This window comes from Raphanus sativus, chromosome 5, assembly GCF_000801105.2.
Source record: "Raphanus sativus cultivar WK10039 chromosome 5, ASM80110v3, whole genome shotgun sequence".
In the NCBI taxonomy this organism is placed as follows: Eukaryota; Viridiplantae; Streptophyta; class Magnoliopsida; order Brassicales; family Brassicaceae; genus Raphanus; species Raphanus sativus.
Genome location: NC_079515.1, coordinates 1,341,733 through 1,363,640, shown reverse-complemented (window position 1 = coordinate 1,363,640; position 21,908 = coordinate 1,341,733). Strand labels below are relative to the sequence as shown.

Here is a 21,908-nt window from a genome sequence, read left to right as displayed (position 1 = left end):
CAGTTTATTTGGGAATCCTCAAGTTAGCATTAGCAACTTTTCATTAGCACGAATCTGGAACTCTTATCTGTGATACTTCAGACGAATTTCCAGAAGCTTAGGAATACAGTTACTCCCATGAGCTAAAACCCCCTTTACCTTAGTCTCTCTGAACTAGCTAGAGGGCTTATACTCTGAGATTATAGTTCTGGCAAACAAAGAAACATAACTCTAGGAGGAGCTTTTGTACATATCCTAAGCATTGTCTTCTATACTTTATTAGTCTGAATACATAATCTTATATGCTTCCTGGTTATAAAGACTAACCCAAACCTAGATCGTAAGTAAGGAAAAATTAAGTAGGAGGATCGAACTTGTAGTGTTTGTCGATGAAAAGAGATACTTCCCAAGTGCAGCTAAGTCCCTTGGGGATGGTCACAAGGTCTCCTGCACCAAACTCTACAAACTCTGATGATGAACCCTTTGGATACACCTTCACCTTTCCCTTCACCAAATAGCATGTCTCTCTTTCTTCAAACACCAATGCATATCTCCCCGGCTGACAAGACCATCTATATAAATTCATCATGTTATTAACCAGTAACATGAGGGATTGAAACAGAGTATGTGCTTGTTTGATACTTACTTAGGCCATGACATGACTCCAAGTTCAGATAACTTTATGCTTGAAGGGTTGTGTTCGATTACGATATCCATTCTGGAAGAGGATATAAGGTGAATCTGACGATGTTTCAGAGTGCTATTTAAACAGAACAGAGATAAAAGGAAGATAGGAATAAGGTGAAGGACAGAGTAGTTGGTCTGCATGTGTATATATATAAACAGGTATGAATAAAGTGGCTTCTTTTTTTTCCCATTCTACTGAAAGGGATAATAGCAAAGAGGAATCTTTAAAGAAGCACTTTGACCCAGAATGGATACAAAACAAAGTCAATGGATACATCCATTCAGCTTCGTTTCTTAAGATAGTCATTCTAGAAGTATTTAATATTACAAAAGTGAAGAGTGAAGACCAAGTCTCCAACCACATGGACCCCCTTCTGTTTTGTCCTTGCCTCCTTTTATGCTTTGTTTTTTCACGTTTTTACGAGTAACCCAGTCTTCTATGCTGAGACTCAAGAGTCTAGATAGTCTCCGGACAATGTAGTCACCATGTGTAGGCATGAGATCTCTGTTTTACAACAAGTCATAAATGATTCTTGTATGAAACACTGTTGTTCATAGATGATTCTTATATGAAGACTGTTATTCATATCTTTGGAAACATTATTATATGGTTTTATTTATTTAGTTTCGAGAAAGTTTGACCCATTCTTCAGTGGAAGAAGATACGTGATTAATGGGGACATTGATGATATGTGTAGCCCACCTCTACTTTGGCTGCTTCCACAACTGGCTCTGTTTGTTTTGTTATATTATGTCATTGCATGCATGTGCGGATTAGTACTTCAGTTTGTATACTTCTTACTATATTTTATATGCGTATATTCACATGTTTTGAGAGATTCATACCCTTTGCATGCTAGTATTTGCAATTTTTAATTACTTTCTGACGAGAGCAGTATGAACATCTGGATAAAGAGTGGAAGTTAGATTCATGATGAAAAACAAGATCTCCACGTGAACACCCTAATAACAGTGTCCTGCTTTTGTTTGGTCTCTGATCATTCACCTTTGTTCCGGTTACTTGTAGCCTCTTTTAATCTCTAAAGTAGTTTTTACAGAGAGACTTGGTGTTTGCTAAGATTCAAGCTAGAAACATAACACAAATGTCGATATTAATAACTAACTTGGAAGCTTGTACATCGGGATTGTCGTGTCTTTTAGGTACTTTTGAAAGTTGATGAGGCAGTTCTTTCAAATAAGCTCAGTGCTTTGCAGAATCAAGAACATGAAATATCAGGTCCACGTAGAAGGTACCACTGAGTCCACGATCACGAACGTTGGGTTTACCATTCGACTAATGGGCTTGTCTAAAAAAACTGCCGTGGGCTGGATTGTATTTTAGCTTTATTTCTTTATTTTTCTATTTTTAGAGAATTAGTATCTGAAATATGGGATATCATTTAATTTTCTTTTACTGTATTTCAAATGAATCCATTGAATATTTCTTTTAACTTTAGGGTAAATAAAGAAGTAATAAATAGCAGGAAAAGGTTGGTTTGAGATGACCTTTTCAGTTCAGAAATCAAATCATACAACATGATGCAGTTGGAGAGGGTAGATTCATCATCTTAATTTAAGATGTGTGAGCTGGTCGAGTTGGTAGATCTTTTAATTCCCCTTATACATCTCTCTCCAGTTATTATTTTTTTACTATGAGAAGTACATAAAAAAACAAGACAAAACAAACGTTTTATTTTTGAATGATGTATTTACAGAAGCTGTAAATTTTCTCATTACGTATGGATTATTTCTTAAAATTTACAGCTTCTGTAAATACATTTTTTTAACAAAAAAAAAACAAGACAAAACAAACGTTTTATTTTTGAATGATGTATTTACAGAAGCTGTAAATTTTCTCATTATGTATGAATTATTTCTTAACCCAATTCTTTCATTTTCTGCACTAGCAAACGTGAGACAAACGCAAGGTGTAAATATATGGATTAATTAACATAGGTAGTGTAATGTGAGATTCGTTCTTTTACTAACTTAATGCAGACATCAAATGGTTTTATGATATTAGTCGACTTGTCAAGCATGTAAGCATCGTTTCAAGAAAAGTAAACACACAAACTATAACTATACTTGAAAATACACAATTTATGTAAGCATGGGATCGAACACGACCCATTCCATTCACATTGATGGCTTAATCTTTGTGTACACTTTTTCGAGAATACTTTATTCATATATATATATATATATATATATATATATATATATTTAACAGTACTAATTAATGAAGAAGATGCATCTGGTTGGAGAAATTCACATCATGTTGTTTACCAAAAGCAAAAAAAAAAAAAAAAAAAAACACATCATGTCATTGTAAAGCTTTTTGTTATCTAAATTGCAAATATCTACCAATAGTAACTTTCCATTTTTGAGATTATAGATGGAATGAGTTTGACATGAGGATCTGTTTATCTCACTGTAGTGTTTTAGATGTTATCCAGCCATCATGAGCGCAGTTTTCAGTTTTCTAAATATTAATTTAAATTTTTAAAGAATCATGTATAACCCATGACACGAAAAAAGCGAGAGGATACTGATATTTATCACATTTTAACTAACCGAGTAGTTGGACATGGACCCATGGTTGGCTTATACTCCCTCCGTTTCAAATTATATGTCGTTCTAGAGGAAATTTTTTGTTTCAAAATAAGTGTCGTTTTCGGTTTTCAATGCAAAATTTATTGACAATATTCTCTTTTCTATTTTTTTATTGGTTGATACATGGTTAGGTGTATTGGTAATAGTGTTTTTATTTGGAAATATGTAAAATTAAATGTTTCTTAATCTGTGTGCATAAGGTTAGAACGACATATAATATGAAACGGAGGGAGTACCAGTTAAGTTTCATTGGAGTCCGGTCCAGTCATAACACCCTGAGTTGAGATTAGGGTAAACACACCACACCACACAACATGGGAATTGGAGACCATGAACAACAGAAAAATTTAAAAGAATTCCATAATTCGTAACATGGTAGTTTCTCACATAAATGTTGTGGAAATCCACAACTTTACCGTTGTTCATTAGATGCAGATACTAAGTCATTTCAAAATTTACTCATTGGTTGTAGACAATACATGTGATTCAGTATAAACATTCAATCAAATTTGAAGGGTTTAAAAATGATTCCATTTCAACATTTATTATATCCAAACAACAAACAAGATCATAGTGCATCAGTTGGCAGCCTCTATTAATGTCTGTCTCGTCTTAAAACTCACAACCAAAAGAAAAACAAATTAAAACACACACACACATATATATATATATATATATATGTATACGTTACCGATTGAATCTACATATACATTGTCAGTGTGTCTATATATAACACACTCCATATGCTATCATATTATTCACCAACTTAAAATTCTTTCTCCCCATTCGGTATCCAAACCGCATCTCTTCCCACAACTATGGAAACTAATTATTCTCCATTAGGGTTTCTAATTTCACTCTTCATCGTTGTTACTTTTCTTGCACCACAAGTCAAATCTAGGGCTTTCTACGTATTTGGTGACTCTCTCGTCGACAATGGAAACAACGATTACTTAGTCACCACTGCTCGTGCCGACAACTACCCATATGGTATCGATTACCCGACCCGTCGACCCACCGGACGTTTCTCAAATGGCCTCAACATCCCCGACATTATCAGTAAGCATATTTAGTTCGAGAATGATTATTAGATAATAATGTTCAAAAAAGATTATAAGATAACTTTTATAAGTGTTTCAAAAGAAAAAAAGAAAAAGATAACTGTTATATATCTTTAACCATGGTTTAATGTGTATCTCTACTAGGTGAGGCTATAGGCATGCCGTCGACTCTGCCGTACCTTAGCCCGCAGCTCACCGGAGAAAATCTTCTCGTAGGTGCTAACTTCGCCTCCGCCGGAATTGGAATCCTCAACGACACTGGAATTCAATTTGTAAGCAACTTCGAGAATTCTTAAATTAAATTCAAAAACTCTAGGAAATGCTATGGTCATTTTGATCTCTAACCATAAATATTTTTTTAATTAGTATGTTCGGTTCAGGCAGGACCGGTCCCGATATTTTGTTGACTCTAGACAATTTTAGTAAATAATACTATAATAAAAAATTTGGTTTCAAAAAAAAAATTTGGTTTCGTAATTTAAGAGTCATAGGCCATAAGTTTATGTATATTTACTCTGACAAAAATTGGAGAAGTTTCATCTTATTATGTCCAGAACTCTTGTCAATTTGATATCGTTAAACTTGTTCTCAGATTATGTTTTTCTTGTTTGGCAGGTAAACATAATTAGAATATCTAAGCAGTTCGAATACTTCCAACAGTACCAGCAACGAGTGAGCGCATTGATCGGACCAGAAGCTACACAACAGCTAGTTAACCAAGCTCTTGTCTTAATCACACTCGGTGGAAACGATTTCGTTAACAACTATTATCTCATTCCTTTCTCTGCCCGCTCTCGCCAGTTCACGTTACCGAACTACGTTGTTTATCTCATTTCCGAATACGGAAAGATCCTTAGGGTAAGGACAACTAAAACATGGCATAAACTTGATCAGCTCTTCTCCACTTTATTTTCACGTGATAATACTGAATTGTCTAAGTGTGACGTACGTGCTGTCATATAGTAATAAACTGGTGACTTACACGTTAGGGCATCGTTATTAGAGGGACTGGACTTTGTTCCTTAACTAAGGATTTTTTGTTTTTTTGTTTTTTTTTTTGTTCAGTAGAAAGTAAGGGCCAGCTTTTAAATAAGGGTTTTTCCCTTCTCTTTCCTCCTCAATTCCCACATTTTCTCTCATAAGGGCTTTACTAAGGAACATTAATAAAGATGGTCTAAGATCTTGGAATCTTGATTCTTGCATTAAAAATTAGCTTATTGAATTGTTGTCTCAGTACAGAACATAGCCTTTAATAAGTGACCCCTCAATAATTTATTTCACTATATCACCATGTAATTAATGACACTATTCTCTTGAAAATAGGGGACATTTTTTTGCTAAATGGTAAATATCATTAATGAAAACTTCTTTTCAAAACGAAGAGGAAGATTTAATTTCTGTTATTTAAAATATATGTGTGTGTGTGGGTGATAAAAATCTACTCTTTTCATAGTACATGATTATAATTTTCTTTCTGCTTTTGTCTTTATTGATAAAGAAACTCTATGAGTTGGGTGCAAGACGGGTTCTAGTAACCGGAACTGGTGCGATGGGATGTGCACCTGCGGAACTGGCTCAGCATAGTCGAAATGGCGAATGCTATGGTGCTCTACAAACAGCAGCCGCTTTGTTCAATCCGCAATTAGTTAATTTGATCGCATCAGTCAACGCTGAGATCGGTCAGGACGTTTTTGTAGCAGCCAATGCCTATCAAATGAACATGGATTATCTAACTAATCCAGAGCAATTCGGTAATTATAACTCATTTCTCATTAACTTTTTAGTAGTAGTTAATACTCTCTCCGTTTCATATTATATGTCGTTCTAACCTTATGCACACAGATTAAGAAAACATTTAATTTTACATATTTCCAAAATAAAAACACTATTACCAATACACCTAACCATGTATCAACCAATAAAAAAATAGAAAAGAGAATATTGTCAATAAATTTTGCATTGAAAACCGAAAACGACACTTATTTTGAAACAAAAAATTTCCTCTAGAACGACATATAATTTGAAACGGAGGGAGTAATAGCTAAACGATTAATAATACTAGTAGATATTATACTATTTCAAAAGGTTTTAGTTGTTGAGTTTCGAATTTATGAAAAAGGTAACAACTCAATCAAAGATGTGACTAGTGTGGTTGACTAAGCTTGTCAAAGATTTAATGATATAAGCACATAATTAGGGAGTACTTTTGGGGTAGCAGTGATAGTTATGTCTGATTGAATGGTACGTGAAAATAAATTAATGAGCATGACCAGTGACAACTATTGTAGGACCATCTTTTCCATACATGTTGTTACATTTATGCAAAAAATTGATTTCACTTCACACTTTCAAATAAAAAGATACAATATAGATCGAAGTATTCAATACGCATATGTCGGTTTGTATCCATAACAGAGTCATTTTATTAGAATCTTTAATAACAGTAACTGTCTGGTCTTTAAATAGTTCTATTTGAAAAGTGATTTCCCCTACAATCTAACCCTGAAGTATTATAAAACCATAGATACAAAAATGTTGGTGGTAGTTGAAAGCATTTATCCTATACAACAAATAAGTACTCTACATAAACACATAAACTAATAAATACCCTTTGATCTGAATCGTTATACCCATGAATATACGTGTGTAGGGTTTGTGACATCAAAGGTGGCATGTTGTGGACAAGGACCGTACAATGGCATAGGACTATGCACACCAATCTCGAACTTATGTCCAAACAGAGATTTATATGCGTTTTGGGATGCGTTTCATCCGACAGAGAAAGCTAATAGGATCATTGTTAATCAGATCCTCACTGGTTCCTCCAAGTATATGCACCCTATGAACCTCAGTACCGTCATGCTCTTGGATTCTTCTAGAATCTAATCTAAGTGAATTTATTTCAGTTAAATGTCAAGGCATTGCCTCCTTTTGTAGTGTGCATTGTTGATTAATAACTTTGATCAGCATAATTAAAAAACTTTTCGTGTTGGTGATGTGGTTTGATGTTTCTGCTTGTTGTACCTTGATGATTAGCTTAGTTTAGTCATTTTTTTCATGTATGTGTGCCAACTATCATGTAATATTTGGAGTCATTGTTATATGGTTTTCTGTTTTACTCGAGATTATTGATTCAACTACGAGATGCGCCGAGTTATAAATCCATGAACTATTAATGTATACTTGTATGCATGCATGCTACGATTGATGATATGTGTCTGTGTAATTTTCGGCAAAATTCTTGTCGCCATATATTACTGTGGTAATGAATCATTAATACGTGAAGGAGGGGAAGAGTACTAAAGGAGTTTATTGAGGCATTTTGCAGACACTGAAATGTGGATAATAATAAAGGAATTGATTTCTAGTTGGTGAAGTGGGTGAAATTTTTTTGTCCATTATATATTATAAATTATATTTTTATCTTCTTTCACTATTGACATTTATTTGAATTCTGATGGACCACCCTTATCAATTATCTCAGATGCCAAATTTTAGAATTTACATTTCTCTTTCATAACAATAACAAACTTGTATGCAAGTAAATCTGCTGTTGCACAAAAAAAAAAAAAAAAAAAGCAAGTAAATCTGTTATATAGGCCTTGTTCGTAGTGGGCCCAATGGGCCTCTGGTTATCGATTGTTATTTCTACAAATAGGTAGAATTTTGTTTATCTAGTGAGTCTCCATTTTTGTAACTGAGGCTGCCATCTTATATACTTCTAATGAGTAATTTGGGATATCTTATGAATAGCTAGGATTAGAATTATCGTGCTAAGGTGCATTTATCCAAATTGTAATGGTAAAATTTTTTACCGTGATTTTTGTAAATAGCTTTACTTTAACAATTCTGAAATTCTTACTTTTATTTAGTTCAGATCCATATATTATTATACTCATTTAAAAATTCATCACATTCTGGTAAATTTTCTTTGAGAATACTTTAGAATTTTAACATATGCCACATTGTTTTAAATCATTATAGAACCAATACACACACTTTATTATCTTATAAAATGCTCCCTCAGTTTTATGATGTTTGTTTTAGAAGATTTATGTTGTTTAAGATGTTTTAAGGTTAACTTTAACTCTATTGGATGTTCAACCAATAAAATTTTATAGTCTTTTAATAATTGGTTGAATAATTTTTAAATTATATCTTTAAAAATATTATTTTAAAAAATATAAATTTTTTAATTTTTGTACATTCGACCAAAACATTATATATTAAAAAACGGAGAGAGTATATAGAATGCAACACTTTTTTTTGGTAAAATAGAATGCAACACTTGCCAAACTTATTTGACTTATATCCTACTTCAATAATAAATAAATTGTCAAACACTGGAGAAAATAATATAACAAAAAAAAGACTTCACATTCTTCATTAGCATATTTCTCTTCCACAGATCATTGGTAGGAAAAAAACAATAATAAGAAAATGAATGCAAAGAATATTACAAGCGTTGAAGGAAAAAAGCCAATAGTTGATAACTGTAAGCTATAAACAATTGTACGCCTAATGGAACTTGGTCGGATCTTGGAGCTATTGTTGCCACAACAGATAATAAAATTCACTGACATATGTCAATCGTAATCTCTATTACAATGTATATATCACAATGGTTCGATTGTATTCAAGGCGCAACATGGTTTAGAGTTGACACATACAAACAAATTATATGATATAATCATTGCTTCGATCGGGTTTTGGTCGAGATGGAAGTAATGAAAGCATATTTTTGTAAGATTTTTATTTTTTGGGTCAAAACATATTTGTGTAAGATAATTTTGTTTTTTCCTGTATAATCTATGCTTGAACGCTAAACCGGAGGTCGTTCAAAGAAAAAAAAAGAACGCTAAACCAGAAATAACCAATGGGGTCAAGTCAGTGTATAAGAGCCATAATAACAGGGCTTGACGTTGAATTTATTAAGACCATGATTAACCAAAATTAACCACGGTCTTTTAATTGGGGTTCTTAGGTTCGGTTAAAAAACGGTTCTTAATTTTTTCAACTAAAAAAAATTAAGAACCATCTTTTAAATAAGAGATATAAAAGTCATCTCCTAATCGAAAATATAAAAAAAAAATGTCTGAAGTAAAAATCTCGATTAAGAGATGGGGTTAATCATGCTATAGTGTTATACATATTGACCATCGTCACAATATACGAAAATTCCAAAAAGAATTGCCCATATTTTTATTTAGAAGAAAGTATTGGCTTCGTTGATTTCGTGTATAAAGTGAGTAGAAGTCCAGTTTTGCACCATATCTCATCGATTTTTTTCGAACTTTTATTTTTTGGGTAAAAGACTAAAAGTACCTTCTAAATATGTAAGCATCAATTTAAAACAAAATTTACCGCTCAGTCAAAAAGAAATGTAAGCATTCACAAAAAAGCAAAAAGGGTAGACTTGTTTTACAACAAACGCATCAATGTTATAATGGACAGCTAATAACAGGATGCATAAGTTTTTAAAATATCTTCAAGTATGATTTACATTTTTCATCTTCCACGATTGTACAAGACAATTCTAATTATAAATTAATTCCTCTATTTTTATTTTTATTTTCCACGATTGTGCGTATAAAAATTTCATAAGAAATTAATAGAAAAATATTACTCCTAAGAAGCCATTACGAACTCAGCTCATGAACACTGATGTTGACACATTAAGTTCTATACTTAATCTGCTTAAGCACACCTTCAATGCTACATGAGAATCTTTACTTTTATATCTTGGAAGATTTGATAAAGATCTTGCTCACCGTTCAGCAAGACCTTTAACCCAACAAACAAAATAATGAAAGTATATAATCTTTATTACAGTTCTTATGCCGAAAATTTCAAATAAAATTCTTATTTTAGTTTCTTTATGAACAACAAGAAAAAATTAATACGTACAAAAACACATAAAATCTGGTTATGATCTAGATAAATTAATTAAAGATATTTTCACGTTTGTTTTCTTATGTATTCTTAATATTTGTTCCGCATTTTAATTTTATTGTTCTCAATATTAATTTGTTCAAACAACTCAGTTGCAAAAATGCAGATTACATTCCAGCAAAATTCATGTAAAAAGATGCTTTTCTTAGTGACATGACAATATGCTTTTGCACTTTTTTCAACTATAAATTTCGATCAATGTCTAAGTTCTTAGAACACATATTCGCAATCTTCTTTAGAATCCAAATCGTAAGCCACTTCTAATCTTTTTTAGGTTACATATGTAATACGTATGCATATTTTTTTCAAAAAAAAAATATACGTATGCATATTTTTCTCAAAAAAAGAAAAGCGTATGCATATATACAGAAAATTATATACAAACACGTAATCATGCATTTCAGCAAAAAAAAAAACACGGAACCATGAATTTTAGCAAAAAGAAACACGGAACCATGCATTTTTTTTTTTTGTAACTGAACACGGAACCATGCATGCAAGAAGATAGTTACAATTTTTTTTTAGTTACAATTTTCTTTTTTGTAGTTAATTTCCATACTGCATGTTTAATTTTTTAATTAGCTTCTTTTGTGTGAAGATTGTTCGAAGACAAAATCGAAGATGGCAACAAAATCCATGGTAGATATCGAGAAAACAAAGAAGAAAATAAACGTGTTGATCGTCGATGATGATCCACTAAACCTGCAAATTCATGAGAAGATCATCAAAGCGATTGGGGGTACTTCGCAGACAGCGAATAACGGTGAGGAGGCAGTAATCATCCACCGTGACGGCGGCTCATCTTTTGACCTTATCCTAATGGATAAAGAAATGCCCGAGAGGGATGGAGTTTCGGTACAATTAATAATCTCAATTTATGAAGAAAATAAACAGATTATTTAACCTCCTCGTGAAAATACTTTTTACCTTTTAATGTTATTTTGTTGATTTTGTCTAGACAACTAAGAAGCTAAGAGAAATGGAAGTGAAGTCAATGATTGTTGGGGTGACGTCGCTGGCTGACAATGAAGAGGAGCGTAGGGCTTTCATGGAAGCTGGACTTAATCATTGCTTGGCAAAACCCTTAACCAAGGCCAAGATCCTCCCTCTCATTAACCAACTCATGGATGCCTGATGGATATATATTTAATATTATGGAAACACACATAATAGCGTCTAAGTGTGTATGTATGCATAGATATTTGCATGTGTGTGTTTTAGAATTTAGGGTTCTTTATCGTCCGTTATATATAATCATGTAAGTTGTTGCTTTAAGCTTATAAAATATAAAAATAAGGGGTTCCTCTATCAGAAAGAAAAAGTAAATATACAATTTCCATGTTATTAAATAAATAGATACTTCGACCATTTAACTGAATACACACACACATATATATATATATAGCTGGTCCACTTTATTTTTTGGTCTAAATGTTAAAAGGTCCACTTTAGTTTAAATAACTATGATATCTAATAAACAGAGATGATGTATGTAGTGCAGCTGATAACATAAGTTGAATATATAATTATAACGTTAATTGAACTATATATTAGTGAGAAAAAACTATATATTAATTTTTTTTTTTTTTTTTTAAATAACTATGATATCTATATATATATTATTTGTCCAGAACATCATGGCCCAATGGTAAGGACGGGCTCCTTCCTGCACCCAGGTTGTGAGTTCGAACCCTGCTGGAGGGAACTAAGTCATTATTTCTGGACACCAACACGGATATGGGTCTATGCTTTAGGGCCCATTTGCATACCCGGAGAGAGGGTCTATCCGTGGGCTGCACCTCCCCTTGGGGATTAGTCTGGGCCCTTCCATAGGCCCGGGATACCCCCAGGTTAATCAAAAAAAAAAAAAAAAAAAAACTATATATTAATGTCTGGCATATGTTTTAGAAAATGATATCTCGCGAATCTAGCTGGTTGTACATTTATGTTTCCTTTTATATTATTTTCCAGAAGTGTTTAACTTTATTATCTTTTTAAATGGAAGTGTTTAACTTTTCTCAGTTTTGAATGATGTTATTTTCTACTCTGTCTTTAGCTTAGATTTTATATTGTTGTTATAGTATTTAAATAGATAAATGACCTATATATTTCATATCCTTCAGTCCTAATTACATATACGAGACACGTAAACGTTATTAGATATAATTCTTTTTGTTATGCGCGCGTACTTCATATTATTTTGTCCAACATTATATGTCATAAAGAAGATACAGCAAATCTTGCTTTGAAATTGATAAGTTTATGCAGAAACGAGTAAATTCTGATTTCAGCGGCTTATATCATCTTAGCTTAGATTTGATTACGCATTGGATGGTAGACATTCGATTGGATCTGTAATAATTATTTTGACGGCTGTTCGGATATCATCAGATAACTAAAATTCGAATAAATCTACTCTCTCTCTCTATCTCTCTCTTTCTTTTTGCATTTGACATTTCTAGCTTTTTAAACAGTAGAATGGATTTACAAGATTCTTTTCTTTTCTCGCTGTTCTCCGAAATGTACTTATATCCTTTTGCAGCTAAAACTCTCGAGTCGAAACCTAAAAAGCTTTGGTTATGTCAGTGTTTAAAGTGGATTATATTCCACCTTTGTTGAGTTATTTTGTTTTTAATTTAATATATATTCACTTTTCAAAGCATCTAATATATCTCTGGAAAGTTCAAATTTGCTGTTTTAGGCTAACCAATATTTTATTTGACGTTTTCGTGTGTATTGGTTTGATTCAGCAATGCTTGATTTGCTCGAGATCTTTTGAACCCAAAAAAAAGGATCTAACTGTTGAGTAGGCCTTCTGTTTCCTATACGTACTTTAGGTTGTCGATCAGATCGTCCGAACATTTACCATATCTTGTCAGATTTTAATTTCAGATAAACAAAATGACAGAAGTTGTGTATTGTAAAAGAAAAAAAGTTGTGTGTTGTAGAAAAGCTAGTATAATACATGCAATAACGAGGTCTTTGTTTTTTTTTTTATAAAGGAATGGCAAGAATTTAAACTTTTAAAGTATGACTAGTAAAAATGAAATTTAAATATAACATTTATTAGTATCAAAAAATGGAAAATTACAATAACAGTAGATATGTATCATTTGGTCTATATATATATATATATGTATCTTACTAATACTTTTATATTAATAATTGTTTGATAATATATGAAATGTCAAAATAGAAGATATCACGTTTGGGTGATTTTATCCCTTGAATAGTTGATAATAACTTATAGATTCTTGTTTGACCAAAAAAAACGTTTAGATTCTTTTCCTCATACAATAGAAAATAGAATAAATATTATATACAATCTAGATGCATTACAATTTCCGTTTTAATAGTTTAAATGAAGCAGATGTTTTATAAGTTACACTTAATATAGGTTAGTAGGTCAAAAAATTAATTCATACAGATAATTTGATTAATATATATGTATTACCAAAACCTAAAATACAAATACAATTTCAAGAAAATTAATATCTAAGTTAATATTAAAGTGAACATAATTTGTCGTAAATATCACATAATGTAAGGTTTTAGTTAGTGTTCATGTTTTAGTAAAAAAAATATCACTAATATTTGAAACAATAAATTAAATTATTGCATGTAAATTATGGAATTTTTGTGTTTGAAAATATTATATTAAACTATTAGGAATATGATAAATATTAAAATTAAATACCACTAATTATGTAAATCAAATGTTTATATGTATAAAATAAAAATAATCATCCACACGATTGTGCAGATCAAGATCTAACTATATATTAATAATTGTTTGATAATATATGAAATGTCAAAATAAAAGATATCACGCTTGGGTGATTTTATCCTTTGAATAGTTGATAATAACTTTTAGATTCTTGTTTGACCAAAAAAACTTTTAGATTCTTTTCCTCATACAATGGAAATATAGAATAAAGATTAATATAATCTAGATGAATTTATTATATTTCCACAGTATATATATACACTATGTTCATGAGTTTCATATACTTCTCTCGTATATTATTTACTTAACTATATATCATAGAGATTTGGCGCCGTAGCATACCTTCAAATGGTTGTAAGTACGTACATTTGATTAAACAATTATCTACAAGTCAAACGATGTATTCTAGTGTGTATTACGTCCTGGCAAAATCTCTTCGGTAAATGTTTACATATACATATTTTCTCGGTCTTCTTCCTGTGCATCTTGATCATACATTGTCATTTTGATAGGTTGTCCATCAAGTTCAAACTAAGAGTCTAGACGTTGTGGTCTAGTCGTATCATTTTTATGTATAATACGTATATAAAGCACACACAAAAATCATGCGTGCATTTTTGGTTGTCAGGAACGAACCGTTGAAATATCTATAATAAAAATAATAATGTACATACACATTATAATAGAGTCTGAAACTATAGATAACTAAACTAACTAACAAAATATCAATTATACAACAAGTTTTTTGTGTTTCAAAAAAAAAATTATTTTTATTTTCTTAAATATTAATTATTAAAGTTTATAACTATTTTTAAGATAAGATAATTAAACTACTCAATATTTTTATGCAATAAAAGAATAAAGATAAAAATGTATCAATTTTTTTTTTGTAACTGTTATCAACTTTATATAATCTCTATATAATTGATACAATGCAAACATAACATATCAAAACAAATATTGCCAGTTTTTTTTTGTTTGTTGGTTATTGTTGTGAAGTGCCGTTTCAGTAGTAAATCAAAGGAGGAAGGGGAACAAGAAGTACCAAAAACACAAGTCGTCAAGAAGACATTTAAGAAAATATGTGTTTTGGTCGTTGATGATGATCGATCATGCCGTTCATTGTACATGGGATTCATCCAAATGCGTGGAGGATTTCCTTACATGGCGGGAAATGGCGAGGAGGCATTGAACCTCTACCGCGAGGGGCAATCCTTCGACCTTATCCTCATGGATAATGAAATGCCTATGATGGATGGAGTTTCGGTACGTACCGTCATAATCAATTTTAGTTAACAAACAACCAACAATAACCAAATTCGAATGAATTGCCGCAGTCAAAATATGTATTCTAAAATTTGATATAAACGATGATCAATTATATATATATATATATATTTTAAAAATTAGTCTAAATAACGCTTATAAGTTCACCTAAACATTAATTCTTTATAAAACGCTTAATTATAGTGTAACGATTTTTAAACATTTGTTCTAATGTGTTTATGGAATTTGAAAGTCAGTTCAAACTCCCTGTGTTACGTATAATGTTGTGCAATAGTTTAGTAGGGTTCTAGAAGGTTCCATAATGGCCGGCTTGATTATTCACTAGTATGGTTTAGTTGTTTCTTCTTCTCGTTTGTTTAGCAACCAAGGAGCTAAGAGCATAAGTATTGGTGGGATCAAGGTTATCTCTTAGGGGGAAGGGGAACATAAAATGTGGAGACCCAAAAAAAAAAGGAGAAAACCTCTGGTTAAGGACCAATTCTTACTCTCTGCCAGACAAAAAAAAAAACAAAAAAAAGCCCTTAGTTAAAGGACTTACCTGCATCCCACCAATACTGATGCTCTAAGAGACATGGGGGTGGATGTCAAAGATCGTGGGGTTGACGTCAGAATAGTGCATTTGTGGAAGCTGGTGCTGACCACTGCTTGCCCAAGCCCATAACATTTGAGAATATCTACTTCCTCATCGAGCAGCTAAAAGACGAAGGATAATGACGCGTGACTATATATTTATCCTTTTTTTTGTTTTCACTAGAAACCAAATACTATATATAGTCTATATAGTACAGTATACAAAAAGATTCAACAACATATATTTTAAGAACATATTTTAAATATGTATTTATATATATACAATGAATAGATAAAAGCCTTTGTCTGATGCCATACATATTTTTCAGTTTCTCTATATTAATTTGTGATATATTCGCTACATTAATTTGAGTGGTAGCTAATATTTGTTGTTGAAAAAAATAGCAACTAAACAGCATTTAAGCATATAAATACGCGAGTGTCGAATGTTATAAGGTTGGTTTAAGCCTTGTAGCCTTAGAGGTTAACAAGGAATGTTAGTATATTCGATAGATTAGAAGTTAGAACGCACTTGACAAAAAAAGTTCTACTAGTAAATTAAAAAGAAACCGAAGAGAAAGATTGATAAAACATTAGAGGTCCAAAACTCATCATTATGATTGAGCTGTATACAATTAAATCTGCCTATTGTATTTTTTTTTTTGACGGCAATCTGCCTATTGTATTAAACATTATTATCATTATATAATAATACTAGGTGATGAACTGCGCCCTGCGTAGGGTAAATGGACAAACAAAAGATTGTTTTAATCTATAGATATTTAATTTAAATATTTATTTTTTATAGTTTTATTAAAATTTTAACTGGCTTTGGAATACATAAAAAGATAGACGAATAAAAGTAATTTCAAGTAAATAATATGACTTCTAAAATAAGTGGACTGATTAGGAATCGAATTCAAAAATATTGCCCATTATTGTAGACAACAAAATCTTACAAAAACAAACTCGTTACTGGGTGAAAAACATATCGGCTTCTTGTAATTTATCATTTCATACAAAAAGCGGATTTTAACTAAAAATTCTCGAGGAAACATGAGATACGGGGTTATGGTTCAGTTGTTGGATTTGATCTCTCTTATCATCACCTGAGATCTTACTCTCTATATATATATATATATATATATATATATGTGTGTGTGTGTGTGTATATTCCTAGTATTTTCATTGCATTTATTTCATTGTAGTAGTATTGAAATCTGTAGGCTGTGATGTCGTTGATATTAGTTTCCCTAAGTATATATAAACTATATAATATAGTCATAATTGATAGGGTTTAGTCCGACGAAGGATTGGAACCAAACAATTATTCTATGCCCAAAGTTAAATCCAAATAATCTGTAACTTTTAGTTTCTGATTTTTAAATTACAGAAAGTATTATGATTAAGGAATCAACATATAGGATTCCTTAATTATATAAAGTATTTGACCATAGATTAACCGGATTCGAAAATAAAAATTAAAGGGGATAATTATTTGTCTATCACCATTTATGTTGATTATTTAACTAAAATTTCTTGGTGCTTAAGTTAAAAGATTACATGGATTAAATGTTAGTGTTATACATCACTCAAGAGATCGTACCAATTATATATTCTTATTCAAGTTTTAATTTTTCTTTCAAATCATTTCGGTGCAAATGGTTAATGTTTATACCTAAACGAATAATTATTGGACCAATAGTTGATGATCAAAGAAAACACGATAATAATTTTTTAGTTGATAAGAATAAATAAAATTTCGGTGATCCGTGATCTTTTATATAAATATTATCTTATTTTCTTTCATTATATAAGTTAATGAAACACACACACACATATATATATACCTACAAAAAGTATTATCGTATTTTATTTCATTATATAAGTTAATCTGTGATCTTTTATATAAATACATACACATACACACACAAACACAAATATACACACACATATATATATGTATTGGCTGTAAAAAATAGAAGTTATGTAATTTAATACGTACATATATATATATAATAAAAGTTCTATACACAAACTTCGTTTATATCTATTGCATATGGTCCTGTTTTGGAATATTGTCCTGACAAAAAACAAACGTAACATTTCAAAAAAATAGAAAAGAACATGAAAAATGTATACATTATGTAATGCTATCTTTTTTTGATCAAATGTAATACTAAATTTATTTGAGAAGGAGACAATGGTGAGGAGATGTAAACTAACATGTCTAGTATTTATATATGAAACGCGCCTAGGTCTATGGTCTGCACGATATCATAAATTATGAAAAGGATATTTCAGTATTCAAATTAAGGCGCAAATATATTACTTGCCTTGTCACATAGCAGTGCGATATGTTTGCTAAAGTAAAATAGGAATGCTACTGAAGATCTGGTCACGCTAATTAAAATTAAGAATCAATCATGGACGATCACATATTTGTTTTAAATTTGTCATGATGATACTGTATCAATCATCAACGAAAACATATCCGTTAAAGGCTATATATAGAAATCTCCTCTTTTCACTATCATGTCACTATCGTGATTGACAATAATTTATTTCATCCCGTGATTGACAATTCATATTTGATTCATGAATTATAGCAAATAATGCATCAATGTATTTAATTAACGTGCCTTTAATCCAATGTATTTACACTAAATTGGTATAAAACGATCTCCAATGGTATAGTGCATTTATAATTATGTAAATGATAAATCATGGTTAACGTGCGAAGGAGGAGATTTGAAACTGCAATGGACCTTTAAAAAAATATATTGGACATATTAAAAAAGTGGATGTATTAAAAAAGTTTTTGAACTTAATTATATAAAAAATACTGAACAGTCATAAAAAAATGTGATTTTGCAATTAAATAATTTCTAAGTTAACCAGAAAGATATGTGATATATTAGCGTTTATAATTTAAGAAATTTAATTTGCATTTATATATATATATATATGTAGTTCAAAATGTTTCAAGAAAAAAAAATATAGGTTAACTATATAGAAAATGTTATATGATGCATGATAATGAGATAAACAATGAAGAATCTCTGCGTATTTTAGACTAACCATAGTCTTATTTTTTAAAGCAATACAATCCAAAAATATTGTAGTATCAATAAGTGACTATCCATCGATATTATATGAGTCCACATATCATTTCAAATATTGTAAGTTTGTAACTGATACGTAAGATGATGTTTTGACATTGTTTCCATGTGTATAGTCGTAACAGTCACAAACTAATAAAAAAATTCAGACAAAAAATGATGTTAGTTTGGTGAATAATATGAGGCATATAATATATATCCATTAGAGTGGCATGAAAAGTAAATATTTTAGGTAATGATGGGTTATTAAAAAAATGCTCTAGGATTAAATGTGGAGTTGCCACATAGGAAATGATACATTTGTAATAAACACATGAACTAAAAGTTTCTTTTAAAATGGTCTCCTTGGATAATAGTAAGGGGATATGTTGTCCTCTCAATGTGATAAACCTCTCCAAACTTAAGTGCAATCTTTAACGGTATTGCACTGCTACATGAACCCAAAATCATATAATAGCCACCACCCGGTTCATCTCACCTAGGCCCTAAACCATTAATAGCCCATAGTTAACTTATATATAATGGGCCTAGAAAATCAGTCTAGTAAACCTAATCTAGCCCATTATCACACATCCCTTGTATAAAAAGCTTAGCGCTCGTCTCGCAGTCCCTTCACTAGGGTTTCCTCTACTCATACTTCACTTCGGCTGCACCTCTAAACCCTAGCCATGGCGACTCAACAAGCTAAAGCATCCGTGCAATGCTTCGGAAGGAAGAAGACGGCCGTCGCCGTCACCCACTGCAAGCGCGGGTGCGGTCTGATCAAGCTCAACGGTGCCCCGATCGAGCTGTTCAACCCAGAGATCCTCAGGTTCAAGATCTTCGAGCCGGTGCTCCTCCTCGGTAAGCACCGTTTCGCGGGCGTGGACATGAGGATCCGCGTCAACGGCGGTGGTCACACTTCGCAGGTGTACGCGATTCGTCAGAGTATCGCCAAGGCGCTCGTTGCTTTCTACCAGAAGTATGTGGACGAGCAGTCGAAGAAGGAGATCAAGGATATCATGATAAGGTATGATAGGACTTTGCTTGTGGCGGATCCGAGGAGGTGCGAGCCGAAGAAGTTTGGAGGGCGTGGTGCTCGTTCTCGTTTCCAGAAGAGTTACCGTTAATCAAATCTCTGGTTTGCTCTTTTCTCAACCGGAAATGAGTTGTTGAATTGTGAGACGTTAGATTCTCATTTGCGTTTTCTTTTTCTTTTTAATTGTTGTTGTTGGATAATGGTTAATTTGCCAAAGAACTTATGTTTTTACAATGTCTGCTCGTTTAATGTCTTGCTTTACTTTATTAATTGATTGGTCGCTGAAACTATTGGGTATTGGTGAAATGATCTGGGTAGGAGTTATAGTTGATCAAGTAATCGAGGATCTTTTCGTGAAAGCTTAGGTTGATGAGACATTGAATCACTCTGCTATAGTGTCTGACAAGTAGTTGCATTTTGTCACGCTACTCAAAAGCTTTATGATGGAGTTGTTTGAGAGATGTAGGAAGAATTCAGCCGATTATGTTTTGTCCAACATGTTTGTTGGTTTGTACTGTAGAGTTTTATTCATGGAACATGAGCTTCATGGTTTTTTGAAACGAAAAGAAGAATTACTGAAACTTGAATTCGCAGATTTCTTTAGAAATAAGAATGTGTATATCTTATGACGATTTTTCCTTCTCCAATTGTTGAAAATTTGCTTCTTCAAACGAATTTGAAAGCAATTTCAGTCTCTGATAAGCCTACACGATTGTTTGATTGATCTATATTCCATAAGCAAATACAGTATTGTCGTCGCATATATACCCTGTATATGGGTTTAGTAGTAATAATAGAAGACTTAGTTAAAGCAGGCCCAATTGGCCCATTACTTTAAACATTGTATTACCCAGTTGGCCCATTACTTTAAACATTATTTTACCCAGAAAGCGATTACTAACGAGTAACGACGATTCTGTCTAAATCTCCTAAGCGTTTAAACGTTAGCGTCTGAGCGTCGAACTTTGGTTTCAGTGAGCGAGCATCTAGAATACAGAAATGGCTTCGGGAATGCGCAAAATAGCAAAACTAAATTATAAATCCCAAAGCTCCGAAAACACCTCTCTCGTCGACACCATCGCCGGCCGTCGATCCGCTGCATTCATGCCGTCGTAAGTACCGGAATACTCCAGATATTGGCCGTCGAAGGAATTTTTGCAAAGCACATTGGTGACTGGTTAGTATTCGTTAGATTCCGCCTGCGTTTTTAATTTTTAATTTTTTTTTGTTAATTGCTCTGTGTGTTTATCATCTTGTTGCAACATTGCTTTTGTAATTGAATACCATTGGAAGAATACCATATTTGTATATTATTATCTCAGTGTGTAGAATAATAATAGTGCACAAGATTTTTCAGCTGTGTTTTAGGAAATAGACTGAATACTCTTTGATGAAAAGTGTCATCATGTTTGATCAATAGTGTCACTGTATCCGTCTCTGCACCTTTGAAATTGGATGAGAAACGATCAAATTACATTTCCTTATCCTATCTCTTTAGAGAGAGAAAAAAAAGAATTAGCTTCTTCAGAAATTGTTCAGTCATGACTTTTGCAACTCCAGTTTTGAGGTATTGATTCTCTTTGCCATGAAGCTGCTTATCTGTGAAACTAGATAGTGATGGAGACTTTGGTTTTGATTACTTGCTTTTCCTTGTAATTTGCGTGTCTTTTTCCTTGCTGCCTCCTTTTTGAAATAGAGTTACCACAATATTTTATTACTTCTGAATTTCTTTTTCCTGCAAACAGAGCATTTTTCTTTTGTCTCTGTTAATTGAAGAAGTTACATAGTCTTATAGAAACTAAGATGTATGGAACGTATATGGAACCAAGTAATGTTTCAATTCATCGACCCATATTTCTCAGTCGAGTGTCATTTTTTATTGAAACTATATG

General features: G+C 31.9%; 4 protein-coding genes across 4 annotated transcripts; 3 read left to right on the top strand and 1 right to left on the bottom strand.

The window, feature by feature from the left end:
- Nucleotides 1-7: 7 nt before the first annotated feature.
- On the bottom strand, nucleotides 8-814 carry LOC108859868 (uncharacterized). Its single transcript, XM_018633771.2, has 2 exons — nucleotides 626-814; nucleotides 8-551 (listed from the first exon to the last, which is right to left on the bottom strand). The coding sequence occupies exons 1-2, from the start codon at nucleotides 805-807 to the stop codon at nucleotides 335-337; spliced, it is 399 nt and encodes a 132-aa protein (XP_018489273.2). The 5' UTR covers nucleotides 808-814; the 3' UTR covers nucleotides 8-334.
- Nucleotides 815-3,988: 3,174 nt separating this feature from the next.
- Nucleotides 3,989-7,463, top strand: LOC108857107 (GDSL esterase/lipase LTL1). Its single transcript, XM_018631038.2, has 5 exons — nucleotides 3,989-4,338; nucleotides 4,485-4,612; nucleotides 4,956-5,198; nucleotides 5,839-6,091; nucleotides 6,991-7,463. Exons 1-5 carry the CDS (start codon nucleotides 4,098-4,100, stop codon nucleotides 7,224-7,226), a joined length of 1,101 nt encoding a protein of 366 aa, XP_018486540.2. The 5' UTR covers nucleotides 3,989-4,097; the 3' UTR covers nucleotides 7,227-7,463.
- Nucleotides 7,464-10,896: 3,433 nt separating this feature from the next.
- On the top strand, nucleotides 10,897-11,568 carry LOC108861090 (two-component response regulator ARR22). Its single transcript, XM_018634916.2, has 2 exons — nucleotides 10,897-11,147; nucleotides 11,251-11,568. Exons 1-2 carry the CDS (start codon nucleotides 10,914-10,916, stop codon nucleotides 11,425-11,427), a joined length of 411 nt encoding a protein of 136 aa, XP_018490418.1. The 5' UTR covers nucleotides 10,897-10,913; the 3' UTR covers nucleotides 11,428-11,568.
- An 8,028-nt stretch (nucleotides 11,569-19,596) lies between these two features.
- LOC108857083 (40S ribosomal protein S16-3) lies at nucleotides 19,597-20,250 on the top strand. The gene has a single exon (XM_018631013.2). It carries the CDS (start codon nucleotides 19,667-19,669, stop codon nucleotides 20,105-20,107), a length of 441 nt encoding a protein of 146 aa, XP_018486515.1. The 5' UTR covers nucleotides 19,597-19,666; the 3' UTR covers nucleotides 20,108-20,250.
- Nucleotides 20,251-21,908: the final 1,658 nt, after the last annotated feature.

Bases quoted from the DNA above. Each gene is read 5' to 3' on its own strand.
- LOC108857107 (XM_018631038.2), top strand. From the start codon at position 4,098: ATGGAAACTAATTATTCTCCATTAGGGTTTCTAATTTCACTCTTCATC. The intron at 5,199-5,838 runs GTAAGGACAACT...TTATTGATAAAG, and splicing joins AATACGGAAAGATCCTTAGG to AAACTCTATGAGTTGGGTGC. The intron at 6,092-6,990 runs GTAATTATAACT...ATACGTGTGTAG, and splicing joins AACTAATCCAGAGCAATTCG to GGTTTGTGACATCAAAGGTG.
- LOC108857083 (XM_018631013.2), top strand. From the start codon at position 19,667: ATGGCGACTCAACAAGCTAAAGCATCCGTGCAATGCTTCGGAAGGAAG.
- LOC108859868 (XM_018633771.2), bottom strand. From the start codon at position 807: ATGCAGACCAACTACTCTGTCCTTCACCTTATTCCTATCTTCCTTTTA. The intron at 552-625 runs GTAAGTATCAAA...GAATTTATATAG, and splicing joins GGAGTCATGTCATGGCCTAA to ATGGTCTTGTCAGCCGGGGA.
- LOC108861090 (XM_018634916.2), top strand. From the start codon at position 10,914: ATGGCAACAAAATCCATGGTAGATATCGAGAAAACAAAGAAGAAAATA. The intron at 11,148-11,250 runs GTACAATTAATA...GATTTTGTCTAG, and splicing joins CCGAGAGGGATGGAGTTTCG to ACAACTAAGAAGCTAAGAGA.